This window comes from Chroicocephalus ridibundus, chromosome 3 (assembly GCF_963924245.1).
Source record: "Chroicocephalus ridibundus chromosome 3, bChrRid1.1, whole genome shotgun sequence".
NCBI lineage: Eukaryota > Metazoa > Chordata > Aves > Charadriiformes > Laridae > Chroicocephalus > Chroicocephalus ridibundus.
In genome coordinates, this window is record NC_086286.1 from 111,762,935 (window position 1) to 111,779,630 (window position 16,696).

General features: G+C 41.8%; 1 protein-coding gene across 1 annotated transcript; it reads left to right on the forward strand.

The window, feature by feature from the left end:
• The first annotated feature begins 214 nt into the window (after nucleotides 1-214).
• Nucleotides 215-2,277, forward strand: ID2 (inhibitor of DNA binding 2). The gene is made up of 3 exons (XM_063330437.1): nucleotides 215-653; nucleotides 938-1,002; nucleotides 1,639-2,277. Exons 1-2 carry the CDS (start codon nucleotides 303-305, stop codon nucleotides 992-994), a joined length of 408 nt encoding a protein of 135 aa, XP_063186507.1. The 5' UTR covers nucleotides 215-302; the 3' UTR covers nucleotides 995-1,002; nucleotides 1,639-2,277.
• Nucleotides 2,278-16,696: the final 14,419 nt, after the last annotated feature.

Genomic DNA, 16,696 nt, shown 5'->3' on the forward strand with positions numbered 1-16,696 from the left:
GAACCCCGTTTTTACGTTGTTTCACCCCAAAAAAACAGCGCGCCCGGCCGCCCACTATTTACTCCCTCAGCTGTGCGGCGCGGCCACGCCCCCCACTCCCTCGCGATTGGCTCTCCGGGCGGAAGGGCCCCGCGCTGGCCAATGGCAGCGAGCGCGGGCTGGGCTCGGCGGCGGCGGGGTTATAAAAGGAGGCGGCGCGGCTCCCCTCGCCTCAGTGCGAGGTCCGGTAGCGCGGAGAGAGGGAGGGTAGCGCTCCGCAGGCTTCCCCTCAGCCCCGGCTTCTCTCCGTCCCGCCTTCCAACATGAAAGCCTTCAGCCCGGTGCGGTCCGTCAGGAAAAACGGCGGCCTCTCGGAGCATAACCTGGGCATCTCCCGCAGCAAAACCCCGGTGGACGACCCCATGAGCCTGCTGTACAACATGAACGACTGCTACTCCAAGCTGAAGGAGCTGGTGCCCAGTATCCCGCAGAACAAGAAAGTGAGCAAGATGGAAATCCTGCAGCACGTTATCGACTACATCCTGGACCTGCAGATCGCCTTGGACTCGCACCCCAGCATCGTCAGTCTCCACCATCAGAGACCCGGGCAAAACCCGTCCTCCAGGACTCCTCTCACCACACTCAACACAGACATCAGCATCCTCTCCCTACAGGTAAGCGCCTTGGTCCCCCGCGCCTCCCTCCGACCTCGATCGGGGAGTTCAAGTCGGTGTTGGAAGTGTCTCTAACGCAGAGCGTGGTGGCCACCAAGGGGACGGGGCTATGGGCGACACGGCCACTATCCGCGCTGGTCACCCAAGGGATGGGGGTGGGCGACGCGGCCACTGTCCCCGCGGATGAAGGGCTTCGTGATCCCGAGCAGTTTGGCTTTGGTTTGGGTTTTTTTGTTTTTTTTCTCCTACCCCCCCTTACCTTGTGTGGTGTTTTCTCCTCGCAGGCGTCCGAGTTCCCCTCAGAGCTCGTGTCAGGCGACAGCAAAGCACTTTGTGGCTGAATCACACGGTGAGTGCAGCGCATCTTATTTCCAAACTTCAGGGGGGGGAAAAAAAGTGCCTCCCACGGCAGGCGTGATGGTTATTCCTGAAAATCGGTCCTAAAAGTTGATTAGGAGATGCTTTTATTATAATCAGTAAGGAATTAAGACTAATAACTGAGTCTTGCAGTCCAAACTGTATACTCGCTGCTTAATGCGAGTTCTCTCGTTATCTGTTCCTGGAGTCTCAACTTCCTGGGCCAAAGTGACTGATTAAGTTGGGAATCTTGGCATAATTCCGTAAATTCTGTGATGTGGGATTGTCTGCGCTATCAGTTAAATAAGTGACTGCTTTTAATCAAGTAATTGCTGTAAGAGGCAGACTGGCGCCTCCGAACATTGCATTTGCAGAGATCTAAGTACAGATTGGACTGAGAATCCTCTTTCTACCCTTTCCCTTGAGTGTATGTTATTTTAATGTTCAATTTGCGCTCTTGAGAGCGAGTGTGTGAGCGTGTATGTGTTGCATCTGGACGCCAGGGTTTGCCCAATCTCTGAGTGTTTGGTTAAATGTTCAAACTGTGGCTTCCTCTCTGGCGCCAGTCTGTCCGGATCTCTGCCCTGTTAGCATTCTCCTAAATATGCCTCTTTTCAATCTCTTGCAGGTGTTCCACTGATGAGATTTTTTTTTTTTTTGCACAAGAAAATGTCTACAGGATCTTGTTTTGAGGTGCTGAATTTATTTTTCAGCTGTATCTGGAGGGGAAAATCCACATCTTAACTAAAAGGACCTTTTAAAATTAATAAAGAAGAAAAAAAAATCAAGATTGATCTTTATCCCCACCCCATTCTTCAACTTGGACTGAACCTAGTTATTTATGAAGAGACTCTTAAATACCCTTTCCCTAGTTGGAAGGCTTCCTTTATATACTATTCCCAACGTGGGGAGCGAAACAAAATCTCACAAGGAGTTGCCCATTTTAAAGCAGACTTTGCCTTTTTTTTCCAAAGGTGGAGCGTGAGTACCAGAAGGATCCAGTGTTCAGTTTTTTAGGAAAGTCTGTGGTCAGAAATTACCTTTTTGACGCAAACCTAGGACTGAATGCTGTGTATATATTTATATATAAATATATATATGAGTGAAACCTTGTGAACTCTTTAATTAGAGTTTTCTTGTATAGTGGCAGAAATTTACATTTCTGCAAAAAGTGTAATGATGTACTTAATCATGCTAAACTTTTTATAAAAGTTTAGTTGTAAACTTAACCCTTTTGATACAAAATAAATCAAGTGTGTTTATTGAACTGCTTGCTTGCTTTATTCTTTGGGGACCAACTGTTTGCTGGCTGTGATTTGTGTTGTGTGGTGGTTTCTTTTTTAAATACTTTCTGTTATGACTTTACCGAGTAAAAAATTCAAATATGTAGAGAATATAAAGAATAAAATTACCTGGAGTGAATAATAATTCTTGTAACTCGGAAAATCTTATTTGAGTGTATATTCTAAACTTCTAAATGACCTGCCTCTGTGAACAGTGTGAAAGGAACAAGAAAAGTGATTTATTACAGGGGCATACTATTGACAAAGTGTTTGGAAACATAAACAAAAGCAGTTAATCCTGAGACAGTCTCAGGGAGTGCTGCTGCCTTTTTTTTTCTTTTTCCCTCCCACCCCTATGGATGATTCAGTTCTCAGTAGTAATGGCCCAGATCTGTTAATTTGTGTTTAGAATAATCACTCGGAATTAAGGGTTGTGGGTGGTGATTAGTCCCCCAACTATTAAATTTCTCTAAAAAGGCTTTGAATGTTGGAGTTGGTGATGCGTTAACATGGGATCTAGAATGATGAAGTGACTGTTGCCTTTCCACACTGGAATTTTCATGCTTCCATGCAATATTTCAATGAAATGGGGTTTCTAATCAGTTGCAGCAGCTTCTGCGTATGACTAAGATACTGAGAATTGAGCTAAATCGCTGTTGTGTTACTGATTAAACTTTGGCTGCTCCTAAAGGGACTCTTTCTCCATAAGAATTAAATTAAGTTTGAAATCGGAGTCTGAATTCCTGAAAGCCAGTAACAGTTTGTTTCTTCTCTCTCTTGCCCTCAGATGTACTGTCCCTTGCTATTCACAGGACACTTCCTGTACCCTGTGAATCCACTAGAACTATCCCTGTTCGTTAGCTCTGTTTAGCTGTCATAAGACAGGGGATGCGGGAACTATACCTTATCAGATGACAGTCTAATTTAAGCTCATCTATAAACTTGCCTTAAAATGGGAAGTTAAGTTTTGAGTCCGTATGAATTGAGAATCCCTTGCGCTAGGAACGAAGGAAACCTCACTGATGCTTGGGCTAAGTACAGCGCTTTGGCAGGCACTGCGCCTTTGGGCCGGAGGGAGCATATTTCAGGTTTCTGGGGACTCTCACCTGCGGCCACCAGCGGACAGGTGGGTGGTGGTGCTCTGGGGCCAGCAGCCGCTGCCTTTCCTTGCCCTTGACGCCAAATCCATTTCACGTAGGCAGGGAGAAAGCCCTGATCTCTTAATGCAGAAGCTGCCCTGCCCGAGCAGGGGCGCACCCGCTCAGAGGATCAATGCCCTCAGAAGACAAGAAGGGTTAGCAAGAGCTGGGAGAGGCGGGGGGGGCGCACAGACACGGGACAGAGCTGATCTGCTGCTTCTCTCCGTGCCCCCCCCAGCCCAGCGGAGATTAAGGGGATGTCTCCGGGCAGCACACGCTGGCTGTGCCTCCTGTGGCCAAGCCTGGCTACTGTCTCCGCGCCCGGGGAGCGCGGCTCCTTCCAGCTCCGTGCAATGAACGTTTAACCCTGACGGCCGGCCCGGCAGTAAAATATTTCATCGCCGCAAATCGGCACGCTTCAGTCCTGAAAATACTCCTTTTCGTGTATTTTGTACCTAACTCCGAATAGTAGCAGATGCGAGGGTTTAATCAGTGTATTAAGGTCTCCGTCTTTCCAAACCAGTAACAATCTAACGCAATCGCCATCCAATTTCTCCCCCAAAACTAATTTTTCACCCTATTGTTCATTTGAGGGTGAGACCACAGTAAGCGTCACTTTAGACCCACGGTTCAGTTTATGAAATTAAAGAGTCACAACAGTCAGAGCACTGTAATTAGAATGCTTTTCTTTAGACCCCGTTAGAAACTAAGGCATTTGCACTTTGATATTTTTAAGCTACAGGATGATTAACACACTTGTAGAATGAAACCAATTTCCTTATCATGCATAGCCAAGAGAGAAATTCACAATTTACAAGGCGTGGGGAGCCGAGCAGGAAAACAAACAAACATGTTTTTAAAAATGTAAATTAAGAAAGGAAAAAATTTCTCTTTCAGGATTAACTAATTCATCGTCTCGACAATGCATTCCTATGATCAGAACTAGGGGCTTAAGGTAGGTCCTCCGCTTAGAGATCCTCTCTTTGGCTTTGTTCTTAAGATTCTGTCGTTCAAAGATAAACAGCAAGGTCAAAGCTGAGTGCCCAAAGCCTTAACATTAATTCTTGCCGTTTTCTTGAAGACGTGGGATTTCTTTATTCTATAGCATCGTCATTGTCTCTCCAGAATACATTAGAAAAATTTGTGAAATTTCCACCACTTTCCCTGGCCCATGTAACTCTGTCTCTGAACACAGCTGCTGCCAACAGTCCCGTTAACTAACGAGCAGAACACAGGCGATGGAGAGCACCCATACTCAGCTACATGACAGCAAAATAGTTTCGGCAACACATTTAAACACTGTAAAATCTATTCAAGTAGACCATGCATGAAAGTTGCAAATACACCGACAGACAATTCTCCATGGGGAAAAACAAAAACAAAACAAAAAAGGATCCAACAAGAGCTTGAAGAGGACTCTCCCCTCTAGAATAGAGGTTTCCAAACCTGGCTTTGCTTGTGTGTAGCTCTTAACAACACATGGACCTGCCCAAGCCATGAACATGCACTGAAACGTCTCATTTGGATTTTCAGGGAACACCTTTGTATTATAAAGCAGGTAATTCACTGCTGGTGACACGCGTTACAGCAGTTCAGAAATCGCCCGTCACACACACATGGGCGGTGGGAGCCCCTCCAGTCCATCACCAGGTGAGGGAAACGCAGAGAGCAGGCCTCTGGGTTTTGTGTCATCTCTCCTGGGAAAACAGCATTGTGCCTCTTGCACCAAAAATATTCATAAGCCACTTAAAGAACTAGTGTCGGTATTTTGACAAAAATATTACGGAGAACGCTCCCTGCAAGGTAACACAGCCGGTACCTCTGAGCTTCCTCCTCGGCGGGGCCAGGGCAGCGTGGGAGGATGGAGGGAAGGAGGGATGGATGGATGGATGGATGGATGGCCACTGCCACCCGCCGGCCCCGGCCGGCACAGCAGCCGCCGCTCGCCTGCCTGCCTGCAAAGCAAAGACGGGGTAAAAGGGTAAAATCGCTCGATTCTTTACATTTTATGAACAATCATCACAGCACAGGTTTTCTGTGGAATATTTAAACCCACATTTTATAATTGCATAATGATGTTCTAGCTAATTCAGCTCTGCTAGCTGGGAATTTGACTCCTAGCAAGTAAAGCAGTTTGTAAACATCTGAAGAAATTTTTGCATTAAAATAACAAATATGTTGCTTGTACTGTTATAGGAAAAGCACCATTTGATTAGAACTAGCTTGTATTTGACTCTGGAAAGTAAAACGTTCTCTAAACAATCTTGTATGTGTTAAGGATTCTCCTATACAACAGTTCACACTCTGGATCAATTCATGCAATATGGAAAAGATAAAATAATTTACTAATGAGAATTACCGTATTTGTGAGTAAGCATCTCTTACTGTTTCCCACTGTCCTTGCTTCCTTACATGCAACAAGAAATGATTTACACAGCTTTTACTGGAAGCTGTAAGGAAAAGGGATAACAGAACGCAACTGTCGCAGGACAAAAGATAGAGCAAACTACATGAACGCTGGTATTGAATTTTGTTCAGAAAAAGGTTTTCACAAATGTACTCTTTAAAGCTACTGTTTTGCAAAAGGATCAGTATTTGCTGATTCTACAGGGAAATGAAAATGTTTGATCTTTGAAATCCAATTTGTTTTATCCGCATTACCATTTTCCTCTCTAGAACAGCCATCTAAGTTATCATAATTCTAAAGTATAAGAGCCAAATGCAAACACTATTTCAAATAAAACAAAGCTTATATTGCACAGCAATAGTCACTGATTGTGTGAGCCACTTGCTAAAGTAAATCGAAGGAGGAAATAAAAGAGGAAACAAACAAATGCAATTACTTTTGGAGTCAATCATGGTAACTGAGAGGAATCCATATTTCAGTTGGTTGCTTGCCTTGAAAAAAAACATTAAAAATGAGGGGACAAGGGGCAAAGATTGTTAAGGAGGGCCAGACTGAGAAAAATGAATTGCACAGAAAGTCCTGCAGTGGACTTAGAGCTGCTAGCTGCCCTAGAAGACAGCCCTTTACTTGCTGTCTGTCCTCACAAGAATGTGATAAATGGATAGATAATACTACATTATATGAAGTTACAGGACCTATCCAGATTTGAGACAATTAAACTACATTACTGGAAATTATAACAACATACTCTTTTTGGCAAGTAAGTATCCCCACAAATTACACCATGTCTGTGGCGAACAGTTTTATGAATAGATCAGGTATTTCTACTTAAAACTAAGAGCTTGAGCCAGCTCTTAAGCTTCACTAGTGATGGCAGAACTTCAAAAGCTCACACAAAGCTCTTTTTTTTTTAAAAAAAAAAAAAAAAACAAATAACTGGACTGTAAATCTGCTGAATTTCTCTTTCATTTGGAAGAGAACAAATTATTTTGATACGTACTGTCTTGCATTCAAGCAGACACAGGGCCAGCAGCATTGCCTCCATGAAGCCCACCTCGTGGAGCCCCCTGGCTGAGAGCTGCAGTAGCCATGCCTAGGGAAGAGCATAAGACCAGCATTAGGTGATACCCCCTTCATGTACTCTCAGCAACTCGTGTTCTCTGAGAACAACCTTCCTGATAGTTTTGGCATGTAGATTCACTTTGTTGTACTGTTTGTCAACACAGAACTTGACTATCCTAGCTGAGTTATACCTGTCATCTTATTTTTTCTCATCCAGAGAAGAGGGGCAGCGCTCTGAAGGGGGAGAGAGACGGCAGAAAGAAAAGGGGAGGACAGAGATAATGTAAGGCTGAGTATCTCCTGCATATTACACTGGGCAAGATCAATATCTTGCCTTAAAGAAGCACTGAGGTGGAAATTTGAGTTGTGTTTTCAGTCTTAGGGAAGTTTCTTTCAGCTGGAGTAGAGCACCCAGCCTCCTGCCCAGACCGACCATCTCACCCGAGCAGGAAGTTTCTTATGCCCCACAGAACTGAGCTGGTTTAGCTATGTCTGATACCAGCAGCCCAGGGAAATGCAATGCATTAGACAACCTCTGGAAGCGTCCTTGAGCCATATTTTCTGTAAACCTCATGCTCACCCACAACATCTACATGATCTTCTAGAAATTTGTGCAGTACTCAAAGAGAAGGAATGCGGTTAACTCTACGGTCTACTGGAAACCAATGTAGAGAGCAGAGAACACAGGAGAGCTTGTGCTCACAGTGGACACTGGTGCTGAGATTTCTGCCATATTCAGACCAGTAGCTTCATGCCCAGACGTAACATATTAATGCAGTCTAGAAAAGACATAAACTTGTAACAGTACCGGAAAGGCACAGAGACTTGGCTCATGGGAAATGGGAGAAAATGTTACTCATGGATATTGTTATGTAGGAGGTTAACTACAAGAGATGTGGAAGATGACAGAAGATACTCATCTTCAGTCTGTTAAGGGTAGGAGAGATCTGCTTCCAGAGCAAGATTATGCAGAAAGAGACCAAGAATATGATCATGTAAATGTTTTTTTAAGTTCAGATTAATTTGCAACATGAGTTAATACATAGGAATAAAGTTAGTAAGGTTATTTCAGAAAAAAATGGTTAAGCTGCATTTCACAACTTCTTGGAAAAGTATCTCACTTGTGCTTCTGTATTTCTGATTGTAAGTATTTGAAAAAACTGTGCCATTGCTAGAGGCTTGATTTTTTTAATTAAAAGGTTTGTGTAAAACACATTAAGTAAACCTCTCATTAGTACTTTTCAAATAATACAACAGTTATAACACTGAGTACAATATATACCAAATCTATAAACTCAGTCTAGCTTTTGTTAAAAAAGCTGTTTTACTGTACATTGATGTTTTCACCCAAGAGGTATGAAGTAAGGTGCTACACGTGCTGTTTACTAATCCTTATTGATTCCCAATTTGCTCAGATTATCCCATCGCTGCTCTTGCCACTCTTACAGGAAAAAACTGGAAGTGTTGGTTGGACCTCATCCTGTAAGTATTAAAACTTCATAGTACCTATAAAATTAAATTTCTGAATTCCACTGGAAAACTGCTTCTTCAGTCATTCAAAAATTTTAAGAGTTCCTTGGAGATTGAACTTTTTGACTGAATTACTTTGATTCATGCACCTACAATAAGGATCTTTCTATCCCTCCAATCAAATTCTAATTTATAAAAAATGCCCTGCTTAGAGGAAAAGGAACCTTAATTGTTTACAAGTTTGGACCTTTGTAATATATACATATATTTATGTATATAAATATTTACATTAGAACTGTGTATGTTATGTACATACCACATCCAACATGCAATTAGCAGTTTATTGACAGCATGATGAAAATTCTCATAATCTGAAAATCTGAACCAGATTGTCACAAACATTGAATGGTATGTTACTTTTTGGCAGCTTTGAATACTTACTATTATTTTTATTACTATTTTAGGGGACTCTGAGGTCAGCAATATTGTCCAAAAAAACAGTGGACGAAGAGGACTTGCCAGGAGAAAGGAAGCACTTATAGAGAGATATCCAAAGGCAGAAACATATCCGTAGACTATGACAGACCTGGAGGAAAGCAGATTTGTGAGTTATGAGCCTAAAAATCACTGAAATTTTTTAAATGGAAAAAGAAACTCAGAAGTCAGGCATGAGAGTGAGAAAATGAAGCAAGTGCTTTAAGATTTATTGGTGTTCCACTGGAAAATGTGAAGTGGGAACAACCTGTCGCAAAACAATGGAAATGTGACTAGAAGTGGAAGAATGAGACAAGGTGGGTAAAGAAGACAGAAAGAATGAGAGATATTGTGTCTCGTCCCATCCACCCAACCATCCATGTCCCGTCTGTCACCCCCCCACCGCCATTAAAATCACTGTAATTCTGCCAGGGGAAGGGAGAAAAAGCAGGTTTTATGCAAAGCATCACAGGTAATGAAAAAGCAGAAAATACAACGAGTGAGACACAGAAGACCTGTCCAGGTAAGAAAGAGGCAGAACAGAAGAAAGTGTTCTTACAATGCAGAAAGTGAGTGCCATCACAAATTCCACAGGAAAAGAATCAGAGACATTAGAACAAATGTATGGAAAACTTGTCCTGTGAACTAAGGAAGGGGACAGACACATCTACCCTCCAGCCTCACCGAAGCGTTTTAACAAAGAGCTAAAAAAACCTACTGTGATTCCAAAGTATCCACAAATATAAAATTCTAGTTCCAGCTGGCCTTGAACCTTAAACAGAATGTCAATGATTATTTTTTTTTCCCATTTTGTAGGTTATTCACACTACATAACCTATGGAAGATAAATTGGGATATTAGCCATTGATTCTTATGCCTGCCATAATTCAACAGATTTAACATTTTTTAAAAGAAAAATAAAATAGTTACCTGTAAAAGCATTTCTTAAAAACTTACATTTGCAGGTTCATTTGCTATGAAGATTATGAATGAATCGTCCTCAGGAACTCAATTCCTGCCAAGCATACTGTAACAACAAAATATTATCATAGGATGCACGTAATTCACTTAAAACAGGGAGGGGAAAAATAGTAGGTCAACTTTGACAACTTATTTTTTTAGATTTCATACTCAGGTTCATCTAATACTGTTATTTCTGATGAAATCACATGTATTTATAACATCCATGACCTCATATATGATTTCAGGGGTTTACTAATAAATGTGTAAATAAGTAATCAGAAGATTATTTTTTAATATTGTTTACATAAGGAGCAAGAAGTGGGCATTTTTCCTTCAGATCTATATGCAGCAAAAGATAAAAAGGACTACTATTATATGAAAAATAACAGACATGATGAGCAGAGTTCAGTAAATGACAAGAGAGGAAGAGAGGAGCGACACTAAACCAGAGAGTTCTGTGATCTAAATTTCTCTATCAATCACATTTGCCAATGAAAGTCATTCACTAAGAAACAGTAACAGTAGTTTCCTTTGATAGACAATTTCCAGATTTACAAAGGAAAAACAACTCTATACATGCTATTTTGGAGGGCGTTAACTCATGCAGCAACCCAAAGGTTAGAGAGGGAGTGGATGGGAAGATGTAGCACTTTCACAAACCTGAAAAAGGATTCATCTGCAGTACAACCGGGAAGCCTGACTGCGGTATGTGAAGATGAGCCTAAGGAAGCTTTCATCCTGTTAGGTTGGGTACCAACACCAGAGAAGATTGTCCAGTACAGACTTCCATGGAGGAGAGCGCCGTGGAAAATATACAAAGCTGTACTGGCATCTAAATCTTTGTGACCCGACTGCTCTTGGTGCTTCAGACAGACGGTTCAGCTGTGACCCGACCTAACGCCACCGCACTGCAGTACAGACATACCCAAAAAGCAAGTGCTGCAGGGCTCCAGTGGAGGTACACTTGGAACTATTGCCTCACATAATCAATTACTGGTATCTTTGAGACACTGTCAAACTGAAATGTAGGACCTAAAGGTAAATGTAAGGTAACTGTGTGGCAATTTGATGTGAGTCATAACAGAAAAAGGTCTCAACAGAAGAACATTTGCAAAGAGACCTTCAGATCGAGATGCCTGCAAGTAACTGAGTATTTCACTGAGCAGGCATTTATAGACGTTCTTCAGTTTCCTGGAGAAAAAAGAAAAAGCTTCATAAATGTAATCAATTTCAAGTTTAAAAAGTACTAGTTTACTATCTCCTAGTCTCTGTAATATTTCTGAAATGTATTTTTAAGTTTTTTGATCAACTGATGGCTTCCACACATTTCTTAAGCACTTATTTACAAGTCAGGAAAGAAAGTCCATTTCATTTGATGCCTATAAAGTTGGTGAATGCTTTAAGGTGTCCATGAAAACACTTAAAAGCTACAAACACTTCTTACCTTTCCCTTCAAAGTTCTGGTGTTCACGCAGCTCAAACAAGCAATTTATCAGGTGTTGAAGGTGATGAAACAGGGCTTCACTGATGTAGGGGAAAGTAACTATCTCATGGTTAAGACTTTGAATTGGGAGTTACGAGACACAGCTCTTAGCACCAGTTTCTCACAGACTTTGTATGTGACCTCGGCAAGTCATTCCACTCCTCCATGTTTCCATGCACCTGTAAAAATGGGAAATTTAGTTCTCTCTCAGTAATTCTTATGGACCAGCATGTCCGAAACAGTATGATGCTGGGCTGCCTTCTAATACTAAACAATACTTGGGCATTAAAATTGGTCATTTATCATGTGAAATTGTACCTGCCACACGCTCAAACAATTGCCAGTCACGACTTGGGAGTTACATGGCGTAGAAGCCCTCAGGAACAGCCACTGCTACAGTGCTACACTGCTTTTAGTATTATGTTTTAAAGAGAGGGTATCAGTATCTAATAGGAGAGACTCCATCGCAATAGGCCAAAGAATGGTCTGTACCCTGTTGGAAGTGTTAATGTAGAGTCAAGCCCTAGTTTTGCTTATGTTACTAAGTGAAAAAGAGCCAGGGAGAAAGCATAAGCACTGGGCACCCACACATCTCTCCCGAAGGAAAAGCCAGTTCTTCAGGCCTGGACGTAGATCAGGTAACGTGATTTTGTGTAGATTGCATTTCACTTAAACAAGCATGTTAGATACACTTTCTCTCTCTTACCATCCTATAATAGTATAAAGATGATTTAAATTCAGCAGACCCTTTGAGGAAGCAAACAACATAATGTTAACAGTGAAGAGAAACAGAACAAGAGTCTGAATGACACTGTGACAAAGGAAGGACAGGGCACCGAAGTGCAAAATTCCTTAAAAAGTAAACACCAAACCATTCTACCTGGATTCTTCCAAGATGCATACATTTAAATATCAATGTCAATAACATCGTAACACAGAAGCAAAAACCCAACATGAAGATAGGCTGGTGTAAGGTCACCGTGCAAAATACAGGAATCACACTTGTGACTAGAAGCCTGGCCAGCAGGGCCACGAACAAGAAGCTATTAATCCGATAGGTAAAATACACTGGTTTGCTCCTCTGTTTGAGCTGGCAACCACTGCATCCCACACAACTGGAACGGTCAGGGGGTTCCCCTGTTATTGTTGCCACTGACCCTTTGCCTCCAACCAGCTTTGTGTCCCCTGGCACTTTCTATTTCACAGTACAGATTCAAAGTGTGATCTTTTGCATTTGAACTTCTATTTCTGCCCTTCTGAGGGAGAATTCTGCAACTCTTGCTCTTTCACGGATATTTACACCCAGGCCTACTCCATCAGTGAATTTCCCAGGAAAATGGTTTGACACATGCTGTTTTTCCTTTGGGAGTCTTATCGGTGGTGAAAGCAGTGACAGCTCCTGCTTGAAACAAATTTCTGTGCATTTTGCTTTGTAAAACCAAAAAAGTGCACAACCCAGAGTAGCAGGAGGTCATTTTATGAGTCTTCTCGCTCACTTCTATTTCTCTCAAGCACTCCCAGTGAATGAAATTCCACAACTTTCCTAGGTAACATTGATACTAATTTATTAGAAAGCTTTTCTTTTCAGAATATTGTCTTTTTCCACCACAAATTAGAAGCCGATTACTTTGTCCTCCACTGATGGACCTTCTTATAATCTTTCTGTAACAATACCTTACATATCAAGAGATTATATGCATTCAGCCTTCCTTTTTTTAAAGTCAACCAATCCAACTCTTTCGGTATTACTTACCTTTAAGCCATGTTTTCTAAAGGTTTTTGCCATTCTCCTCCAGTTGCTTATTAAAGGTGCTCAGGTCTGGACTGGACACAGTACACCTTCAGCAGCAGGACGTACCTCTCCTGGACTGTATGACACTCCTATTAATATCCCCCTTTTTTCTTTTCTTCTGTCTACCTTCAATAGTATCGCTTATCTCCTTAGTTTAGTATTGGCTTACTAGTTATGCTAAAACCCCGTTGTCTTCTGTGGTATTTCAGTGGGTTATACTCCATTTTATATTTGTGTATTTGATTTCAGTTTCCGAAGTGCAGTACTTCATACTTGCCTTGACTGAATGACATTGTGTTAATTTACAGTCCTCTATGTATCAAGCAATTCTCTCCTTTGGCATAAGGCAGGTTCAGACAAGAGTAAACTTTGAAATTCCATCGATAAGGTTGGTAATCAAAATATTGAATAAAAACGGACCCCCGTGTGACCCTACTTTGACTTGAGATAATTGAAAATCAATCCAAGTCTACCTTTTCAAGCAGTCCTTCACTTCGTTGCATGATTTGCTTAAGTTTTGATGATAAAAGTCTTACTAAAGTCAAATATATCACATCTGCTGTATCCATCTTCTGCAGGCCAGTTACTCAGCCAAAGGAGGAAATTAGAACAATTTGATAATTCCTGAAAACTCCATATTGACTTTCATCGTTGAAGTTTAAACACCTGATGAGCAATAAAAGCTTGATGAATAAAGTTCTTGCAGATATCAAAGTAAAGATGACTTGGAATTCCCCAGGCCCTCCCTTTTTCCCTTAAGTATGGTTCCGGGTAGTCCTGTCCTGTCTTCTAATAGCTATGTATCCATCATACAGCTGTCTCTACTTTTTTTCCAAGAAAACCAATCACTGTTTACAGATTGTTTTTACTGGATCCTTAGGTTCGACAGGAAGCAGAGCTAGACCATACTGACCTGAGCCAGTCATTGAAAGAAAAACAAATACGCTTAAATTACTATCTAGACAAAAAAAACCAACCCTGTTGTTATGCTGGACAGGTCTAAGTGGTCAGAACCTCCTGTTTCTGATCTCAGAAGTTTTCTTTTTTCACTAATTATTGATTTCTTAGGATTACACAATTACCTGCATAGTTCAGCTTTGTAAGATAACTGGAGAAAAGAAATTGTATTCAAAAGTAACCCCCTGGCGCTGTTCTTAAACAAGCCAAACATTTATATGGAGGAAAAGGACCTGGGGGCGCTGGTGGACGGCCAGCTTAACATGAGCCAGCAGTGTGCCCAGGTGGCCAAGAGGGCCAACAGCATCCTGGCTTGTATCAGGAATAGCGTGGCCAGCAGGAGCAGGGAAGTGATGGTGCCTCCGTACTTGGCACTGGTGAGGCCTCACCTCGAGTGCTGTGTTCAGTTCTGGGCCCCGCTGTACAAGAGGGACATTGAAGTGCTGGAGCGTGTCCAGAGGAGAGCTACCAGGCTGGTGAGGGGTCTGGAGACCAGGTCACATGAGGAGAGGCTGAGGGAGCTGGGCATGTTTAGCTTGGAGAAGAGGAGGCTGAGGGGAGACCTCATTGCCCTCTACAGCTACCTGAAAGGAGGTTGGAGAGAGGTGGGTGTTGGCCTCTTCTCCCAGGTGAATAATGACAGGACCAGAGGAAATGGTCTGAAGCTGCGGCAGGGGAGGTTTAGGTTAGATATTAGGAAGAATTCCTTTACTGAAAGAGTGGTCAGGCACTGGAACAGCCTGCCCAGGGAGGTGGTTGAGTCACCATGCCTAGAGGTGTTTAAGAAACGTCTAGATGTGGCATTTCAGGGCATGCTCTAGTGGCAGAGATTGTAGGGTTTTTTGGTGTGTGTATGGTTGGACTCGATGATCTCAAAGGTCCTTTCCAACCATGAAGATTCTATGATTCTATGATGATTCTATGAACTTATCTTTAATTATTTTTCTGTTTCTGCCTGGTTTTCTTCAGAGAGCATTAAACAGAAAACCTCACAATAGCTAAATGTGAACGCATTTTGATTATGTTTTCTTAAGAGTATTTTTAAATCCAAATAATTCTAAGGTATCTGAATTGCATCAATTTCAGTGCTACAGAGCATCAATTTGGAAGATTTAATGATTTACTTCAGTAATATTTTTCTGAAATCTCTTTTCTTTAGCAGTGAATTACTTTCTTAGAAGTGGTGTTCATTTACATACTTATATTGTAACTGCACATGTGCTCAGGCAGTTAAGAATTTTCAACCTTTGCTCTGTCCATGGCATGTGTTCACGCCACATCCACAGTTCACGCTTGAGATAAAGGTGCTGTGTCATCTCAGCCCTGGCTCCACTACAGAATTCCGTAATTTCCAGAAAGACTTACCCTTCAGCGTAAACTATTAATAGGTTGTTTGGGGTTTTTTTCTCCATTTTCATACGTGTATTTAAACACCTCCATGCATTACTCTCTGTGACCTGGAAAGGGGTGTCCAAGTCCTCACACTAAGACTGAGAGATCAATTTTACAAGCTTAGTGTTAACTCCTGGACACCTGTGTGATGGCATAACTCTTATCAGCTCATAGTCTGTTGGCTTCCGGTCATGGAAGAATGGCCTAGGTATTGGAGGCTACATGAAAATGACATTCCCTAGTTAAAACAGAATCACTTGGGGAGAAGGGAAGCTATAGGACTTCATGGACACTTCATCCAAAAAACCAGAAGTGGCAGAGAGCGCCTTAAGTGTGGATTTCACCTGCTCTCCTGAACAATGTTACAACCTGAAAAGAATGTAATCATGAACAGCAATGTTGTAAACTCCACTGAGGTTCTCTCCTGCAATCCTAGTCCTGATCATTACACACTTTCTTCCCCTTGGTCTTCCACACTGCAAACAACTTAATTAAGCCTAGAGAACCTTTGAGAACGTTGAACGTGGGGCTGGTGCACCAAGATAACTTTGCCAAGTGAATGTGGAGCAAACTAAGGGATGGCAGAGCTTCTTTAGCTCCAATAGAAAGTCCAAAGACTGGACCTTCAGCCAAGAGAGCGAACACACAGAAGGTTTCATAAATAACTCCCTCATAGAGCCTTTTATGTTCTTGATACAGATCTCTCCCACAGCGTAGATACATCAGTACTCTGTCAGACGTCCAGTATTCACATTGAAACAGGAAGGTTGAGTGGACTAGGATAGGTAAAGAATTTCTCATCCAATCAGAGATCAGAAAGAGAAGTTATTTTGAGATTTGTTACTGACAGAGTGAAAAATTCTGACAATGCGATATAAGAAATCCCAGAAATGTGTATACTTGAATTTCTGATCATAAACCTGAGAACATATTGGACCGGAATTAAGGTTAAGGACACCTTAGGAACAGAAAGCTCTGCTTCTTACATTAAAGACAACAAGTATGTATTGAAATATATTAGGATATGTATACATACACACAGGAAATCAGGATAGAGAAATTAGGATTCTGTTCCTAATCATGACTCAAGTCATCCACCACACATTTAAAGCACTCAGGAGAGGAACAGGCAGATGAATATGGTGCTTAACTTATCAAAACCAAGGACTACCTGACTGAGGAGTAGACCTTGTACCACACTATACATTGATACATCACATCTCTTTGGTGTTGTCAGTTGTCACTTCAACATGTCACCTCTGGA